Source organism: Trachymyrmex cornetzi, unplaced genomic scaffold (assembly GCF_001594075.2).
Source record: "Trachymyrmex cornetzi isolate Tcor2-1 unplaced genomic scaffold, Tcor1.1 scaffold797, whole genome shotgun sequence".
Taxonomy (NCBI): domain Eukaryota; kingdom Metazoa; phylum Arthropoda; class Insecta; order Hymenoptera; family Formicidae; genus Trachymyrmex; species Trachymyrmex cornetzi.
Genome location: NW_017300132.1, coordinates 697,382 through 711,981, shown reverse-complemented (window position 1 = coordinate 711,981; position 14,600 = coordinate 697,382). Strand labels below are relative to the sequence as shown.

The window sequence follows — 14,600 nt, the reverse complement described above, 5'->3', positions numbered from 1 at the left end:
AATCGAATGGTTCGGATAGTAGAAACTCATCAATTCTCTCTTTTATATATAAATTTACGTGACAAAATATTGAGTTAATGATGTATAATCTAAAAGACCACACAACTCAACTGTTAAGTAATTAAAGATAAACTCTGCGATTTACACTGAAATGAATGAGTCTCAAGATTGGATCTTGACTGAACGAATTTGACTCAGAACTTCGTTCGTGGACGACCGTCCATCTGTCTGTGCATATGTGAATGAGCAACCACTTGTGCACTCCGTCGGACATGCTTTCTCTTCTTGCTATCGACGATCTAACTAGTAAGACACATGACGCCGTACCAAACGTTCCGTGTGGAAGTTTCGCAGGTATAAATATATTTACATACAGTGCATACACGTGGCTGTCGTATGTTGTGTTGAAACGTATTATCTCATCTGTAGAAAACGACCATCTACCTGGTGTTATACTAAAAGAAAAAGTGCAATCCAAAAGTTTCTGTCTGTATGTTGTCGAGATAGCTGTAGCAATCTAGGTAAATTTGAAAAGTGTAAATCTCAACGTGTAATCGAACTGTTCGGAGTAAAATCACTCGAATTTTAGCACATACGCAACAGAAGTTGCACTATAAATTAAATTCGTTTCACAATATTTGAAAATTTTAGTTTATATAAAAATTTAAATGTAAACAACATTTTTATAAACAATAGTGATCAAATTTATTTGTTACTTCCGTTAGATTTATTTAAGTTAGAATCGATCTATTTGGTTAAATTTATTACAACCTTAAAAAATACAAATGAATAGGGAGATAGATCAAACACGAACAAAAAATACTACAAAAGTAAGGTCTAGATCAGGTATAGATTGCACATTTTTTGATCTTAGCTCCCGGATGTATACTCTGTAAAAAAATGTTGAATCATAGCTACATTTTTCTTCAACTCTATGAGCATCTCTTTTCAACTTAGAAAGAGAGAGAGAGAGAGAGAGAGAGAGAGAGAGAAAACGGCACGATTCAAGCTACCTTACTTTTTATAAACCGATAGTAACAACTTCGTGGAAAAGCACAGTCTATTCTTATTATTATGTCTATGAAAAATACAGCTAATGCGACACTTGAAATATTTTTAGCAAACTGATATTTTCACAATTATATCTTCACGTGTCTACGTACTAGCTGGATTTTGTCTTCAAATATGAATGTTTATCTTTTAGATAACTATTCGAAATCGCTTCGGTATCTAGAGTAATTGATAATACAAGAGTTTGATAATGATAAGGCAGTTTGTTCGTCTCTCTTCAAAATTTCAAATCAGTATAACGCGGCACCATAAGTTTGTGAAATTATATGTGAAATTAATAATTATTATAATAAATTTGATTAAACAGTAAAGTATCACAGAGTATTTGCTTTTAAGTCTGTTCTTTATGGTTATAGATTAGTATGCACTCATCCCAGTCAGAAATGATAATGGAATCGACGTCGAATCGATGTCGAATCGATGTCGATTCGACATCGAAAGCATCAAACCGACGTCGAATCAACATCGATTCAATGTCTATTCCATTATCATTTCTGACTGGGATTGTACTTAAAATGAAACATATGTTTGAAATTTAGCGAAAACGAGATAGAAAGTTTTAGTACAGTTCAGCGACAAAGAATAGCTGGTCTTACGTATTACGAAAAATTGGCTATACTATTTATATCATTTTTTATGAGTAAAAGAGTAAAAAGAAGTACTTTTACTTAAAGCTCGAGGAAAAAAGAAGATTAATAATTTGTGATCTCAATTTATCTCTGCAAACATGTAAATAAACATGTAATTATTCATGCTGAAGCATTTTTTCACTCTTCTTATCATATATATCATGAAATAAAAATATATAATTATGATAGAAATGAGAAAAAGATAATAATGAAAACGATTCTGGCGTAAAAAATTAAATAAACAATCGATTTGTGACTCTGTGTACTGAGTAAGCTATTGGAAATACGATAAATAAAGATACAAAGTTCGTTTCTTGTTGAAATCAAAGATAGACTTTGTGCATCGGCTTGATAAAATGCCAATTCATATTAAATCCACGGTCAGCCGAAGCGATGTAACCGATTATTATAGAAAAAATAAAACACTATAAGAAATTATAACTTATAATTTCTAATAAAAAAACTAATTGACTTATGCTCAGGTTCTACCAATGCAACATTGACTTTACTTCTCTTAATTCTTAGAACTAGAAAAAGATAAAAAGTAAATTTTTTTTTAACTAAGATTAAAGTTAATCTTACATTGATGGAACCTGAGACTAGGTTAATTAATTTTTTATTAGGAATTCTACATTTTATTTTACTTTTTCCTCTGCATTAGTAAAACCGGATACACGCAACCCATACAGGTAACTGAACGAAAAACCGGTTTTCTTCGATGATTTGAATTTTGATCGAAGATTTAGCTACGAATATGGAAATTCTGGGCGTGAAATTTGCACCGTTAAACGTACCTCTGGAAAGAAGATTACAAACGTTAGTTGTTGCGATATGGATTTTTGTCACCGCTTTTGGGGATTTTTGGGGATACCTAATTACGGTTTATCTTATACTTTACACAGAAACGATACGTTATTTTTTATTACTATATTTCATCTGGATGTATTACGATTGGGACACTTGTCATAATGGTGGTAGAAGGTAATGATACTATTAATCTCTTTATTTTTAGTAATTGATAAATAAAAATCTTGACAATCACTTGAAGACAATTGTTTAATGCAACACAAAAAATGGGTGCGTTCAACAGAACGCAACTGTTGCACAACGGTTTAGTGATAAGTTGCAATATATTGAGTGTTCTGCTGAACGCTCTTTTGGTATAAATGCTCAAACGCATTTCTTTGACTAAAGAAAAGATTAAAGTAGCAACCGCAATGCTAACTCAAATTTAACTAAATTATAATTATATATATTTTTATTTTCTTCTATTATCATTTATATGTACCATTTTGTAACTTTTTATGTATTTTGAAAGTACACTGAGAGAAAAATATGTACTGAATTTTAATAAATATTTGTTTAAATATTTACTAAATGAAAAAACAAGTTTGGAAACATGTAAAAAAAATTGCTCCTACATTATGTATAATTTTATATATGTCAGTAATTTTTTTACATTTCTTCAAACTCGATTTTTTCTAAAACAAATAGTGCGAAAATGACCTTTTTAATTATTTTTAATATTTTTATATTACTATTATTATTTCTATTACACTAAAAAGTAATTTTACAGAAGAAAAAAGATTGTTATTGAACATGCATAGACATATTTCATATATAATTATAGATATTTACGAATATTTATGCGTGTTTATGTATGTTTACACATATTTATACAGATTCATGTATGAAAAATTTTTTACCGGGCAGTGTACTTTTACTTTGCTGCAAATCATGATGATCTGGCAGTAAATATGTTGAAACGTTTAGGATTGTTCAGCAGGCAATTATAAAACGATTGCAAAACTGTTGCGTTCTATTAAACACACCCAATAAGTAAAAATGTCATTAGGTCTGTTTTTTTATTGCTGCACTTTCTGAACTGGTATACACAATGCAATAAAAGAGAAACTTTTTATGAATATTGATTGAGAATAATTTTAGGCGCAATAATTAAACTCTTTAGAAATATGAATTATTAATGTTTTGAAAATGACTATATCTTACATTTCAGTGAAATGTGGACAAAATGGACGAGAAATAATGCGTTTTGGCGTTATTTCTGCAATTATTTTCCATTAAAATTAGTGAAAACGGTAGATCTAGATCCCAAAAAATCTTATCTTTTCGTTTCTGTACCTCATGGTATTTTATCGATTGGATCATTTGGTTCATTTGGATCAGACGTATTGGACTGCAAGAAGCTATTTCCCGGACTTGAAATCCGACCAATCACTCTCGATCAACATTTTAAAGTACCTATATTCAGAGAATATCCTTATTCCTTAGGTAAAATTTCATAATTCTCGCCATTTATTAAATTTTTCTCACTTAACTGCAGATAAATTTTTCAATAGTATACTAAATGTACTTTCAATATTTGTATATTAATATATTAGAATTACAGTATGCATTCAAAAATTATACATATATATTATATGTAAAATAATCCAAATGCAGATAATATAATATATACCTAAATATATATATATATAATAAATACATTTATACATATATTGGTTGCATTAAGTAGATAATGCAACTTTGCAATTGTTGTAAAATTCCTTAATATGATTAATCTTACCTTTAATCCTCTTATTAGCTAAATTAATCATATTAAAAAATTTTATAAAAATAGCAAAGTTACTTTTTTTGCTAAACGCAGCCATTGAATCATTACATCTTATTACATTATAATAATTCTTATTTATAGAGGAGATTACTTCAAATAATTTTTTTATATAAAAAATGTATTGTTATCATATCGGTTTGCATAATATGTCTGCTTTAAAATGGATGAAAATTTTATATATATACATATTTTCTTTCAATCACTAATGACCACTTAAAAAGTTATATTTTTTGTATTTATAATTTGATCATAATGATAAATTATCGAACGCTTTTAGGTTCTTGCGCTTCTAGCGTGAGAAGTATCAAGTACTTATTATCGACACCACCAAGAAGTCCATATACCGGGAGAGTTACAGTTCTTATTGTCGGTGGTGCTTCTGAATCACTGGAATCAACGCCGGGCACTTATCGTGTCATCATAAAAAGAAGAAAAGGATTTGTGAAACTAGCACTAAAATACGGGTGAGTTATCTATACTTTTAATATATTAATATATTGCTTCTCCTTACTTTAAAAATGACTTAAAAAGTGTAATTTTCAAGTTATTCATAATGAATAAGTTAATTAAAAACATTACTCTATCAATCATTAAAAGCGAACTAACTTAAATTTATAAAAAATTGTCATAACTAAAAAGGACGATTTTTTTAAAAGTTATGAAATAAAAAATATATTATTTTTTCCGATATTATATAATTAATCAATAATTTTCTATCAAGTTGGAAAACAATTTTTTCTTTTATAAGAAATTTAAATTTATAAATTCATTAGTGGCTCGTAAATTAAAACATAAATTATAAAGAGCATTCAGCCACGCGCAAGGTATTTTTTGCTAATGTTATATATTAAAAATTTTTACGTTATAGAAACAAATTATAGACGTGGCCGAAACGTCTATAATTTGTTTCTGTAACGTAAGAATTTTAAATATATAACATTCGCAAAAAACACCTTGCGCGTGGCTGAATATGGTGGTATAAAGTAGCAAGGAACATAAAACAATGAAATTATTTGATATAATCTCCATTAGCTTGCACGACCTTCTCGAGCCTGAATCTGAACCTGCTGCAAGTGCGCTTGACCTCCTTATCCATATAAGCCATTACCTTCGTGATGGAGGTTTTTAGAACATTCTTTGTGTTGTAATGTTTTGCATTGACCTTCGCTTCAACCACGCCCCATACGTAATAGTCGAGGGGATTGCAATCCGAGCTGGAGAAAAGCCACAAATCGGGGGACCAATGATAAGGCAGGTTTTTAAAAAGCCAGGCCTGGATTTTTATTACCTTATGAATGCTCTTTATAATTTATGTGTGTGTTTATAAAAAATTTAATTTTAATTCTAGAAAAAATTGTTTTGCGTTCTGTTGACGACGACGACGACGACGACAACGACGACGACGACGACCAAAATCCTGGAATTTTAGAATAAAAAACTCGCAAAATAATAGTTTTTCCCTTCGACTTTGACTCAGTTTTTTACTCGGATATTTGTTTTTAGCACTTTACGATTTCGACTCTGTATTATTATTCCAGAATTTAGTTTTTGCACTTATCCGTAAGATTTCCGTGCAATAGTTACAAAAGTTAAAATATATAGTATAATGTCAGTGGCTATGTACTCGTAAATGTACTTTATCTTTCACTATTATTTGAATAATATTTTATACTGTACTTCAATTTTAAAAGTAAATATTCCATACTATTATTAATACAAATAATACTTTACTAGATTAATTGATACTGTTTTTGTCGTACACTGTGGTTGTAATTATACATACTCTAGATTTAAATTAGTGAGACAACGTTTATCGAATCTTTAATTACTCTTGAATCAGTATGATATTGGGATGTTGTCTCAAAATAATTGAAATACAGAATACAATTATAACTAATATGCAATAAAACAGTATCTATATGCTTATAAAGTATTATTTGTATTAATAACATCACTTATTTAACTTTTAAATATAAAATATCTGTCGTTTAAATAATTATATTGAAATAACTATATATTTTTTCATGAATTTTATGTAATTTGGTCAAAAATACAAAAATGATCTACAATTACCTCGGAAAAAAATACTGTCTTTTATATCCCTAGTAACATCTATATAGTTTTTATAAAATGTAAATCATAGGTGAAAATATAGGAAACTATAAAGAGTACGATAGTATAATAATTATGCATAGTAATCATATTCAACTAAACTCGAATCTAATATAACTCTTTGATTCAGTACGGCATTGGTTCCTGTCTTCTCTTTTGGCGAAACGGATTTATACAATCAAATATACAGCCCAGAAGGATCAACTTTCAGACGCATACAGAACTATATTCGCAATCTTATTGGACTAGCACCCGTCGTTTTTTCGGGCAGAGGATTCTTTCAGTATTCATTCGGCCTTATTCCGAAGCGTTTACCTGTCACCGTAGTCGGTAAAGTTTTCTTTATATATATTTGGTATTATTCATTGGTGCAATGCAAATATCAATGCGCACACTAAATTGTTAACTATCTCATGTTACTAATTCTATATTAAAATATATATATAATTTTTTTATGTTTCTTTTCATTATAGTTGGCAGTCCTATTGAACTACCGAAAATAGATGAACCCACGACTGAGCAAATCAACGAATATCATGAAAAATTTATGAAAAGTTTAGTTGAACTTTTTGAAACACAAAAGTATAATTATATCAAAAATGCAGAGAATGTTACTCTCGAGCTATAACATTTATTTGAATGCATATATGGTATAATGTAAAATGAGAATTTGTACTGTTTTCGAACTTCAATTATAAAAATTGTTACTATTTAAAGACATATAAAGATTTCGAAAGATTCTATGTACAATTAAGAGATTTTGATTGGACACTATTATATCATTAATTTTGTATAAAAATTTCGTACAAATACATTTTCAATAATTAGATTGAAAATAAAGTTGAAACTTATATGTATAAAGACGCAAAAAAGTATATTGAACAGAATTTAATTACGTGTCATTGCTGCGGTTTTTCACAGACATATGTATCCTTGTTTGTCAGAAACATATTCAGGTTATTATTAAAATTAATGTTATTTTTTAAATAAAATTAAAGTCAAATTTTTGTAATATGTATTTAAAAATTAAGTTGTACGATTATGCTCAAGTATGCAATAAGTTTATTATATAAATAATAATAGGTATCTTTTTGTGTTTTATTTGATAAAATATATATGCTATTAATAGAACTATTAGAATTGTGTTAATTGAATTTAAATTATATATAAATTGAATAATTTTTAGTCATAAGTAAGTTAGTCATCATTGTACATAAAACTATAAAAATTTATATGAGATAATTAAATACGTATTAGAAATACTTCTGATAAAAATTAGTTATTAATTACGGTATCATAAAATCACAATTTATAGATAATATTTGGCAACGATTGAATTCACATTTCATTTCGTAAAAAAGGAACAACCAAAACAGCAAAGATCAGAAATGCGAGATAAAAAAGACTCATTCTCAATACCTGTAATATAAGAGATAATTTTTGTAGCTACATGCATTTTATCGCTTGTTATATTTTATCCATACCTTATCCTGCCACTCTTTGTGTGCTATGCATTCACGAAAACTCATGCGAGTAAACTGCACGGCGAAATAAAGCGGTATCCAGAAATTGGGAACAAGGGTAAATAAAACTTTGTCTAAGAACTTTCGAAAAAGAAAAGATTTTTTCGTCACTAAATCTCTCATCTGAAAGATACAATTTAAAAACTAATTTTGAATCGACAAATACATGAGTGTCTGAAAACAATAGTAGATAAATTTGATTAATATGTACCTCTGTATAATTATACATTGCGAGATCACATATTGCGTGCCCATTGTCGCATCGTAATTCCGAAAATTTTGGCAAAATTTTTTCGAAGTTTGAATCGTAGCGTTCCATTAATTCATCGAGCATTAGAATATCTTCGAAACCCTAACGTAATAAAATGGAAATGATCATAAAAACAAATTCTATTACTTCCCCAATAGCAATGTGTAATATTGCTGCAATTTTTGTGCTGTTGGAGATGGTAACATATCGCTTCCTTACTTCAAAAGCGATATAACTCAAAAAACACAATTTTTTATTTATTACCATGAATAATAATATTTAATTAAATAAACATTATAATATCCTGTCTATCATTAAAAATAAACTAACTGAACTTCATAAAAACATCATTACTCAACGATTTTCAAAAATCATTACGATTAAAAGAAAGTGGTTTAAAGAAATCGTTAAAACACTCAAAGAAAGATAATCTTTTTAAAGATTGTGAAACAGAAATTATAAAAGTAATATTTATGTTAAGAATATATTTTATTCGCAAATTTTATTTAATTAATCAGTAATTTTTTATTATCTTAAAAACTAGTTTTTGAGTTATCGTATCACTTTTAAAGTAAAAAGGCGATAACTTTCAATAAACTTTGTTAGGACGAGTAACAGCTAATATATTCTATTTTTTTCTTTGCAAGTATCGCGAAGTAATTTAGTCCTCAAATCAATTCGATAAAGTAACTTACAGTATTCATTCCTTGAGCGTAGAAAGGTACCATAGCGTGAGCGGCGTCTCCAACTATAACAGCAGTTTTCCCAACATGATAAGGTTTACACTGTAAGACACAAGAATTTAATCATACTAAAATCTAACAAAAATCGAACGACCGCAGAATATAATAAAATTAAAATTAACCTTAATTGATATTAAAGTTTGCGGTTCTTTTTCGAAAAACTGCTCCACTAGTTTCTCCTCACCGATCAATAGCAGAAGATCCGGAAAATGCTCAGTGTAAAAGCTCAACAATGCTTCGCGCGTCTTCAGTTTTTCGAACACACAAAACGGAGCGAACAAGTTGCCAGTAAACGTGCAATCCTCATTCGGAAGGCTGGTCATCATAAATTCTCCACGCGGCCAAATATGAAGATTGTTACCGTTCATCGCAAACTTCAAAGAGAATAAAAAGTTTAAAAATATCTATTAAAATAAATCCATGTGACAGGGCTAATAAGAATCAGACGCAGTTAATGATGCATAAGTATAATACAAATATATATTTAAATCGTTATATCAAACATACAAACATGGGATCCATGTGACAAGAAGATTCAGGTTCATTTGAAATAATCAATCTATGTAAAATGAAATGAATGCAATCATTCACAAGAGCTTTCAATTAATTGACAAACCTAAAGATCCTTTTATTGATGATAATTATATTTTTATTTCTTTTGATGTTATCTCTCTTTTTACGAATATCTCTATTGACTCAGCTGATGATAATGTTATAAGAAGATACAATTTCATTTCAGACAAAGATATTATCCCACAAAAGATGAATTTATTACAGCACTAGAAATGATTCTTGACTCTACATATTTTTCTTTTAACAGTACAATCTGTAAACATAATGTTAGGACACCTATGAGCTCATATTTATCACCTATTATAGCAGATTTAATGATGTGTGATTTGGAGAAAAGAGTTCTTGAGACGCTGGGCATCTCACAGTTGTTTTATGTAAGATATGTAAATGATATTAACTCTAATACTGTTCGGTTGAAATTTTCATTATGTTATAATTTAATTACAAACTATTAATGATTGACTCTACTTGTTACGAATGTTGTTACGAATTTTATTATACATTACTCGCGACTATTTATTTGTAATTGGATTTCAATTTTGAAATGGCCTATTAATCGACTGGCCTATTTATCGACTTGGCCTATTAATCGACTGTGACGAAAAGTTAACATGTGCAAATAAAGACGTGAAGTTTAATTATTTTATCTTAACGAGGATGGCTCAAAGTGGAGCCAAAACGTTCTTATATTTAATATAATGATTTAAAATTTAAATATACATATATTTGTATTTATATAGTTACGCATCGTTACCTGACTCTCATTAGCCCGCCATTTGTTATATTATTTGTTTAAGTCCTTTCTTTATATAATATTTTTTAAATCCATATGACAAAATGTTTAAAAAAGATTAATTAAAAATGCGACAATGCTTCTTTTATACCATAAAACCTGGTGATTTCGGCCCAGTTGGAATAACTTCGGCCTAAATAAAAAAAAAAGTGTAGTAACACACGTGTCCAACATTACGATGTAAGTCTTAAAGCGTCTTTGACTTTCTGTAAACTAGGTAAAGTGTAACATATTTCAGCAAGTAAACTTCTGTAACTTTTTACAAAATACTGCGTGCAATTTGCCGTTTCGTTAAATGAAGTTATGATGTTGCCAGTCGTACTAAACTCATATATTTATGATAAAGTATAGCAAGGAGTATGAGATATTCCATATAGCTTACGATATTGAATTTTTCTACCTGGATCACGGAAGACGTTTTTAAGATCTTCTTATGTTTCGATTTTGGTTAAAAAAATTTAGGCTAAAGTTATCCCGGTTTTGGGCGAAAGCTATCCATTTTACAGTACTCACTTCATTGTGTTCTTTACATGGCACAGACAGTTCCACATATCCATGTTCGATATATGTTTGAGCGCAATTAAAGAGCGGCCTCCTAGCCATAATTTTTCGTACTGTCGAATGCGCGCCATCGGCACCAATTATCAAATCAGCTTCCGCGTCTTCAATTGCCCCTGTATTAGTACTAAAGATAAGAAACTAATTAAATAGGACAAAATATAATATTAATTTCCGATAACAAAAAAAATATTATTCACTCACTTACTTTAAGAACTTTATCTTTCCTTTCTCCAAATCGGCTTCTACGAGCTTTCTATTGAAATTGAGTTGTACTTGAGGATATTTTTCTGCAGCTATTAATAAAATGTAATCATAACAAAACAAGATTTATATAGATTTTAAATTAGATTTTATGTTAGATTAGTTACCTGATATCGCGACTTAAATCTACGTTAATAGAAAGTGGGTACTGCGAGTAAGATAATACGCGCGAATTTTTACGGCTTCGCACACGACAACGTCATCGAATATCACATAGGACTAAAGCTTTTTTTAACTACGTCATCCCGCATTCAATCTCATATTCCCTTCACTTACGATATGATTAATATGACATTTATTTTAAATAAATTATGACAACAAATTGATTTTTTGCCCAAGTATTGATCGAATATGTAAGGATCTTAACTTTTGAAAAAATCAATTTAAAAAAATTAAGAATACCTTTTTTTAATTATATTATCACATAAATTATTTATCTCAATAGTGGTTGTATAATCATTGAAAGTTACATAAGTTTAGAGTAGAGAAAATGTATTATTAATTCTCAAATAGGGTTTGTTTTAAAATGGAATTCATATTTTATCTCACGTATCTAATTTATTCTTTTTCTATTTTCAGAATCAACTCTTTCTTTTTAAATGAACATTACTAATAATAAACTCACATGTTAAGCTAATTGTTATAATAAATGATTTTAATTTGATTTATGTCAAACAATATAAAAAAAGGAACATACCGTCCAATAAAACCACATTGAGATATCGTCTATTAACGGAATAAATGCACTGCAAAATAAAAAATTAACTCATGTAAACATTCAAAAGATAAACAAAATTATATATATATGTACAAAAGTTAATTCGAAATAGTAAAGACACACGTTTCCTTTGACGCTGTCATAAAGAACTTCTTTCAAATTGCCGTCTTTATCGTGGAGCATTCTTCCGCGCATACAAGTACCATGACATTTTACCAAAATATTTTCGAGACCAATTGCTTTTAAAGCTTCTCTGCCACGGTATGACAGTGCCAGGTTGATGCTTTGACCACGCGACTTTTCCATTCGTATATCTAAACATATGAAGACTCAAAATCGATTATTTATCTAAGATATTATCAGTACGATTTTAGAATAAAGTTGATAAATTGATAATTATTTCCTAAACCATTTAAAAAATAATGTCTCAAAATTTCTCAATTTCGGAAATATTATTTTTTTAATGCTTTAGAAAATAATTATCAATTTATCAACTTTATTCTAAAATTATACTGATAAAAAAATATTAAGCAAATATTATTTATCATCTATATATTAATGTGTTATGTTAAAGAATAGAATTAGTACAAACTTGTAAAAGTAATAAGTCACGAGACAAGCAAATTTAAGGCGCTAAAACTCGAATATAATTTTTTAACGTTTTTTACCTGATCGATATTCATAAATGACTACTTGATGACCCCTTTTAGCGAAAAAACAAGCAGCTAATGCTCCAACCTGCAATGAGAGCAATAGCTTCTTTTTTTTTATTCACCATTCTTTTACATCAAAATCGAGAAATAAAAATATTTCACGCACCAAACCACCTCCGACAATGGCAATACACGACTTCCCTTCCACTTCTGTCATAACTGTTCTGTTGTGTATCGAGGTTACTGATCAACTGTAGCAAACTGTCCCCGTACCCGTATATATATATATATATAGATATATACATTCTCGCACGCTACATATTGATGTTTGAACCGATATCTTATAGAGTAAAGGAGGATAATTTGATTAAGTTAACAGAACAATTTATACAATTTTGAAATTGTATAAAAGCTTAAGGTCCACAGCGTATTTAATTAACCTTCTGAGGACCGGTATATTTTTGATCGACTTTTTTATTTTAAGGGCTAGAACTTTTTCATCAATGTCATGGGATTGAGTGGCAAAGAAGATGACATCCCTAAAGGGGTCTTCGGTCCTCTACAGGTACTACTTAAACATGCAAAACGTGCACTATTGGTGCAATAGTGTATATTTTGTATATTTACATGCTCGTATTTTATTAACATATCATTACTAGTTTAGACCCTACAAAAATAAACGCGACATTCTCGCAAACTTCATATAAAAAGAGCAGTTCTTAATTGCTTATAAAAAAAGATTTAAAGGAATATTACAATTAATAGACTCCTCAAAATTCATAAGAATATATTAAAACAAATTGTATATCGATACGTGAGCATTAGGAGTCGCCGCTAGATATTTATTACGTAATATTAACTGATATATATGATATCTACAATTAAAATTTGGACGTTTGGCTAACCGTATTGAGCCATTCTCAGCAATAATAATTGCCGCTTATTTCCCTAAACGCATTGTCGAACTGCATCTCGTACAATCGCAGCTCCGACCAACCATACTGACATTGTATTGGAAATGTGGTGAGAGACAACCATCTTCAACATGGTTAACGTTGTGCCATCCAGTTGCTTAGCTGAGTGGAAATGATAGTAGAACTCAAGCTAGTAATTGCAACAACATATTTTTTAATTAGAAATTGGTACTGAATAATAATTAATTCGTGTATGTTGACCAGTAACTCACCCCATCTCTAAACACAAATGTAAATGAATTCAAGCATCGTCAATACATTGCAATAAATTACTGTACGATGTTAGATGAGATTAAAACACATAATGCTAACAATGTATGGAGAGAAAAATTCTCTGCGTTGTTCATCACAATTATCTCGTTAACACAATGAGGGACGTGTCGCTCGAACGAAACTTATTAATTGCTTACATCTCATTGTCAATATTGAAACGGTCAATCTCATTGTAATTACATAAGCATGTCAATGCCTTCTAAAACAATGTATAGTTTCAAGAAATTCTGACTGTTTTTAATTCGCAAGTTAATAATATCTAATATTATGGTGCACTCCCTCCCCATATAGCATAGATCTTTAAAGAACGTTCTACGGGACGTTCTGAGAACGTTCTCCAGAAGATCTCTGTGAGATAAAGTGTGTTATAAAAGCCATTACTATCTCTTTATGCTGTAACCGAAATAGTAAAGAGCTTTGTTTCTTTTAAATAAAAAATTCACTCCATTATGAAATATCGCAACAGAGAATAGACAGTGGAACGACAAGTAAATACAACACGACGATGTCACCTTAACCATCATCGTCGCCATCGTCTTCGTCTTCGGCTTCGTCTTCGTCGTTTCTAACACCGTACCCCTGTGTGGCCGACGTTGTCCGAAAATTCAAAAATAGCCGATGTGAGGCAGTCAGTGCGGCGATGTCGACAGCGAACGACGGTTCGGCGGTACGGTTCGGCCGATGGTGGTGGTGCTGGCGGAGAAGAAGGCGGAGTACTACGACCCGCGGCCCTACGATGCCGACGACGATGTACCACCCGAGGACAATCATCCTTCTGAGCGTACTGGCGTTGATCTCGGTCCTCCTTGGTCACGTTGACGCCGCCGCAAG

The 14,600-nt window shown here is 30.0% G+C and overlaps 2 protein-coding genes across 4 annotated transcripts in view; one reads left to right on the top strand and one right to left on the bottom strand.

Annotated features, from left to right (window-relative positions):
* cn (Kynurenine 3-monooxygenase cn) overlaps positions 1 to 12,764 on the bottom strand; it is a 31,009-nt gene extending 18,245 nt beyond the window's left edge. Inside the window, exons 1-11 of one of the 2 annotated variants that reach the window (XM_018518876.1) lie at positions 12,689 to 12,764; positions 12,538 to 12,607; positions 11,993 to 12,183; positions 11,849 to 11,897; positions 11,096 to 11,183; positions 10,843 to 11,014; positions 9,086 to 9,337; positions 8,916 to 9,005; positions 8,182 to 8,322; positions 7,932 to 8,093; positions 7,743 to 7,866 (exon numbers count right to left, since the gene is read on the bottom strand). In XM_018518876.1, coding sequence (XP_018374378.1) covers positions 7,786 to 7,866; positions 7,932 to 8,093; positions 8,182 to 8,322; positions 8,916 to 9,005; positions 9,086 to 9,337; positions 10,843 to 11,014; positions 11,096 to 11,183; positions 11,849 to 11,897; positions 11,993 to 12,183; positions 12,538 to 12,607; positions 12,689 to 12,739 — 1,347 coding nt within the window. In that variant the 5' untranslated portion in view covers positions 12,740 to 12,764 and the 3' untranslated portion in view covers positions 7,743 to 7,785. Of the gene's footprint in view, positions 1 to 7,742; positions 7,867 to 7,931; positions 8,094 to 8,181; positions 8,323 to 8,915; positions 9,006 to 9,085; positions 9,338 to 10,842; positions 11,015 to 11,095; positions 11,184 to 11,848; positions 11,898 to 11,992; positions 12,184 to 12,537; positions 12,608 to 12,688 lie in introns of those variants that run through there. The other variant, XM_018518877.1, reaches the window with a different exon arrangement.
* Positions 232 to 7,075, top strand: LOC108768458 (2-acylglycerol O-acyltransferase 1). 2 transcript variants are annotated; one of them, XM_018518879.1, is made up of 6 exons: positions 232 to 354; positions 2,362 to 2,681; positions 3,718 to 3,992; positions 4,613 to 4,799; positions 6,578 to 6,777; positions 6,921 to 7,075. In XM_018518879.1, the coding sequence occupies exons 2-6, from the start codon at positions 2,455 to 2,457 to the stop codon at positions 7,073 to 7,075; spliced, it is 1,044 nt and encodes a 347-aa protein (XP_018374381.1). In that variant the 5' UTR covers positions 232 to 354; positions 2,362 to 2,454. The 2 variants fall into 2 exon arrangements, with proteins under 2 accessions (XP_018374381.1, XP_018374380.1); XM_018518878.1 differs by having other exon boundaries at positions 232 to 521; positions 2,390 to 2,681.
* Positions 12,765 to 14,600: the final 1,836 nt, after the last annotated feature.

What these genes read in the sequence shown, in the direction of transcription:
- LOC108768458 (XM_018518879.1), top strand. Translation starts at nt 2,455, where the DNA reads ATGGAAATTCTGGGCGTGAAATTTGCACCGTTAAACGTACCTCTGGAA. An exon ending in TGTCATAATGGTGGTAGAAG is followed by an intron (nt 2,682 to 3,717) that starts GTAATGATACTA and finishes CTTACATTTCAG; the next exon opens with TGAAATGTGGACAAAATGGA. An exon ending in AAACTAGCACTAAAATACGG is followed by an intron (nt 4,800 to 6,577) that starts GTGAGTTATCTA and finishes TCTTTGATTCAG; the next exon opens with TACGGCATTGGTTCCTGTCT.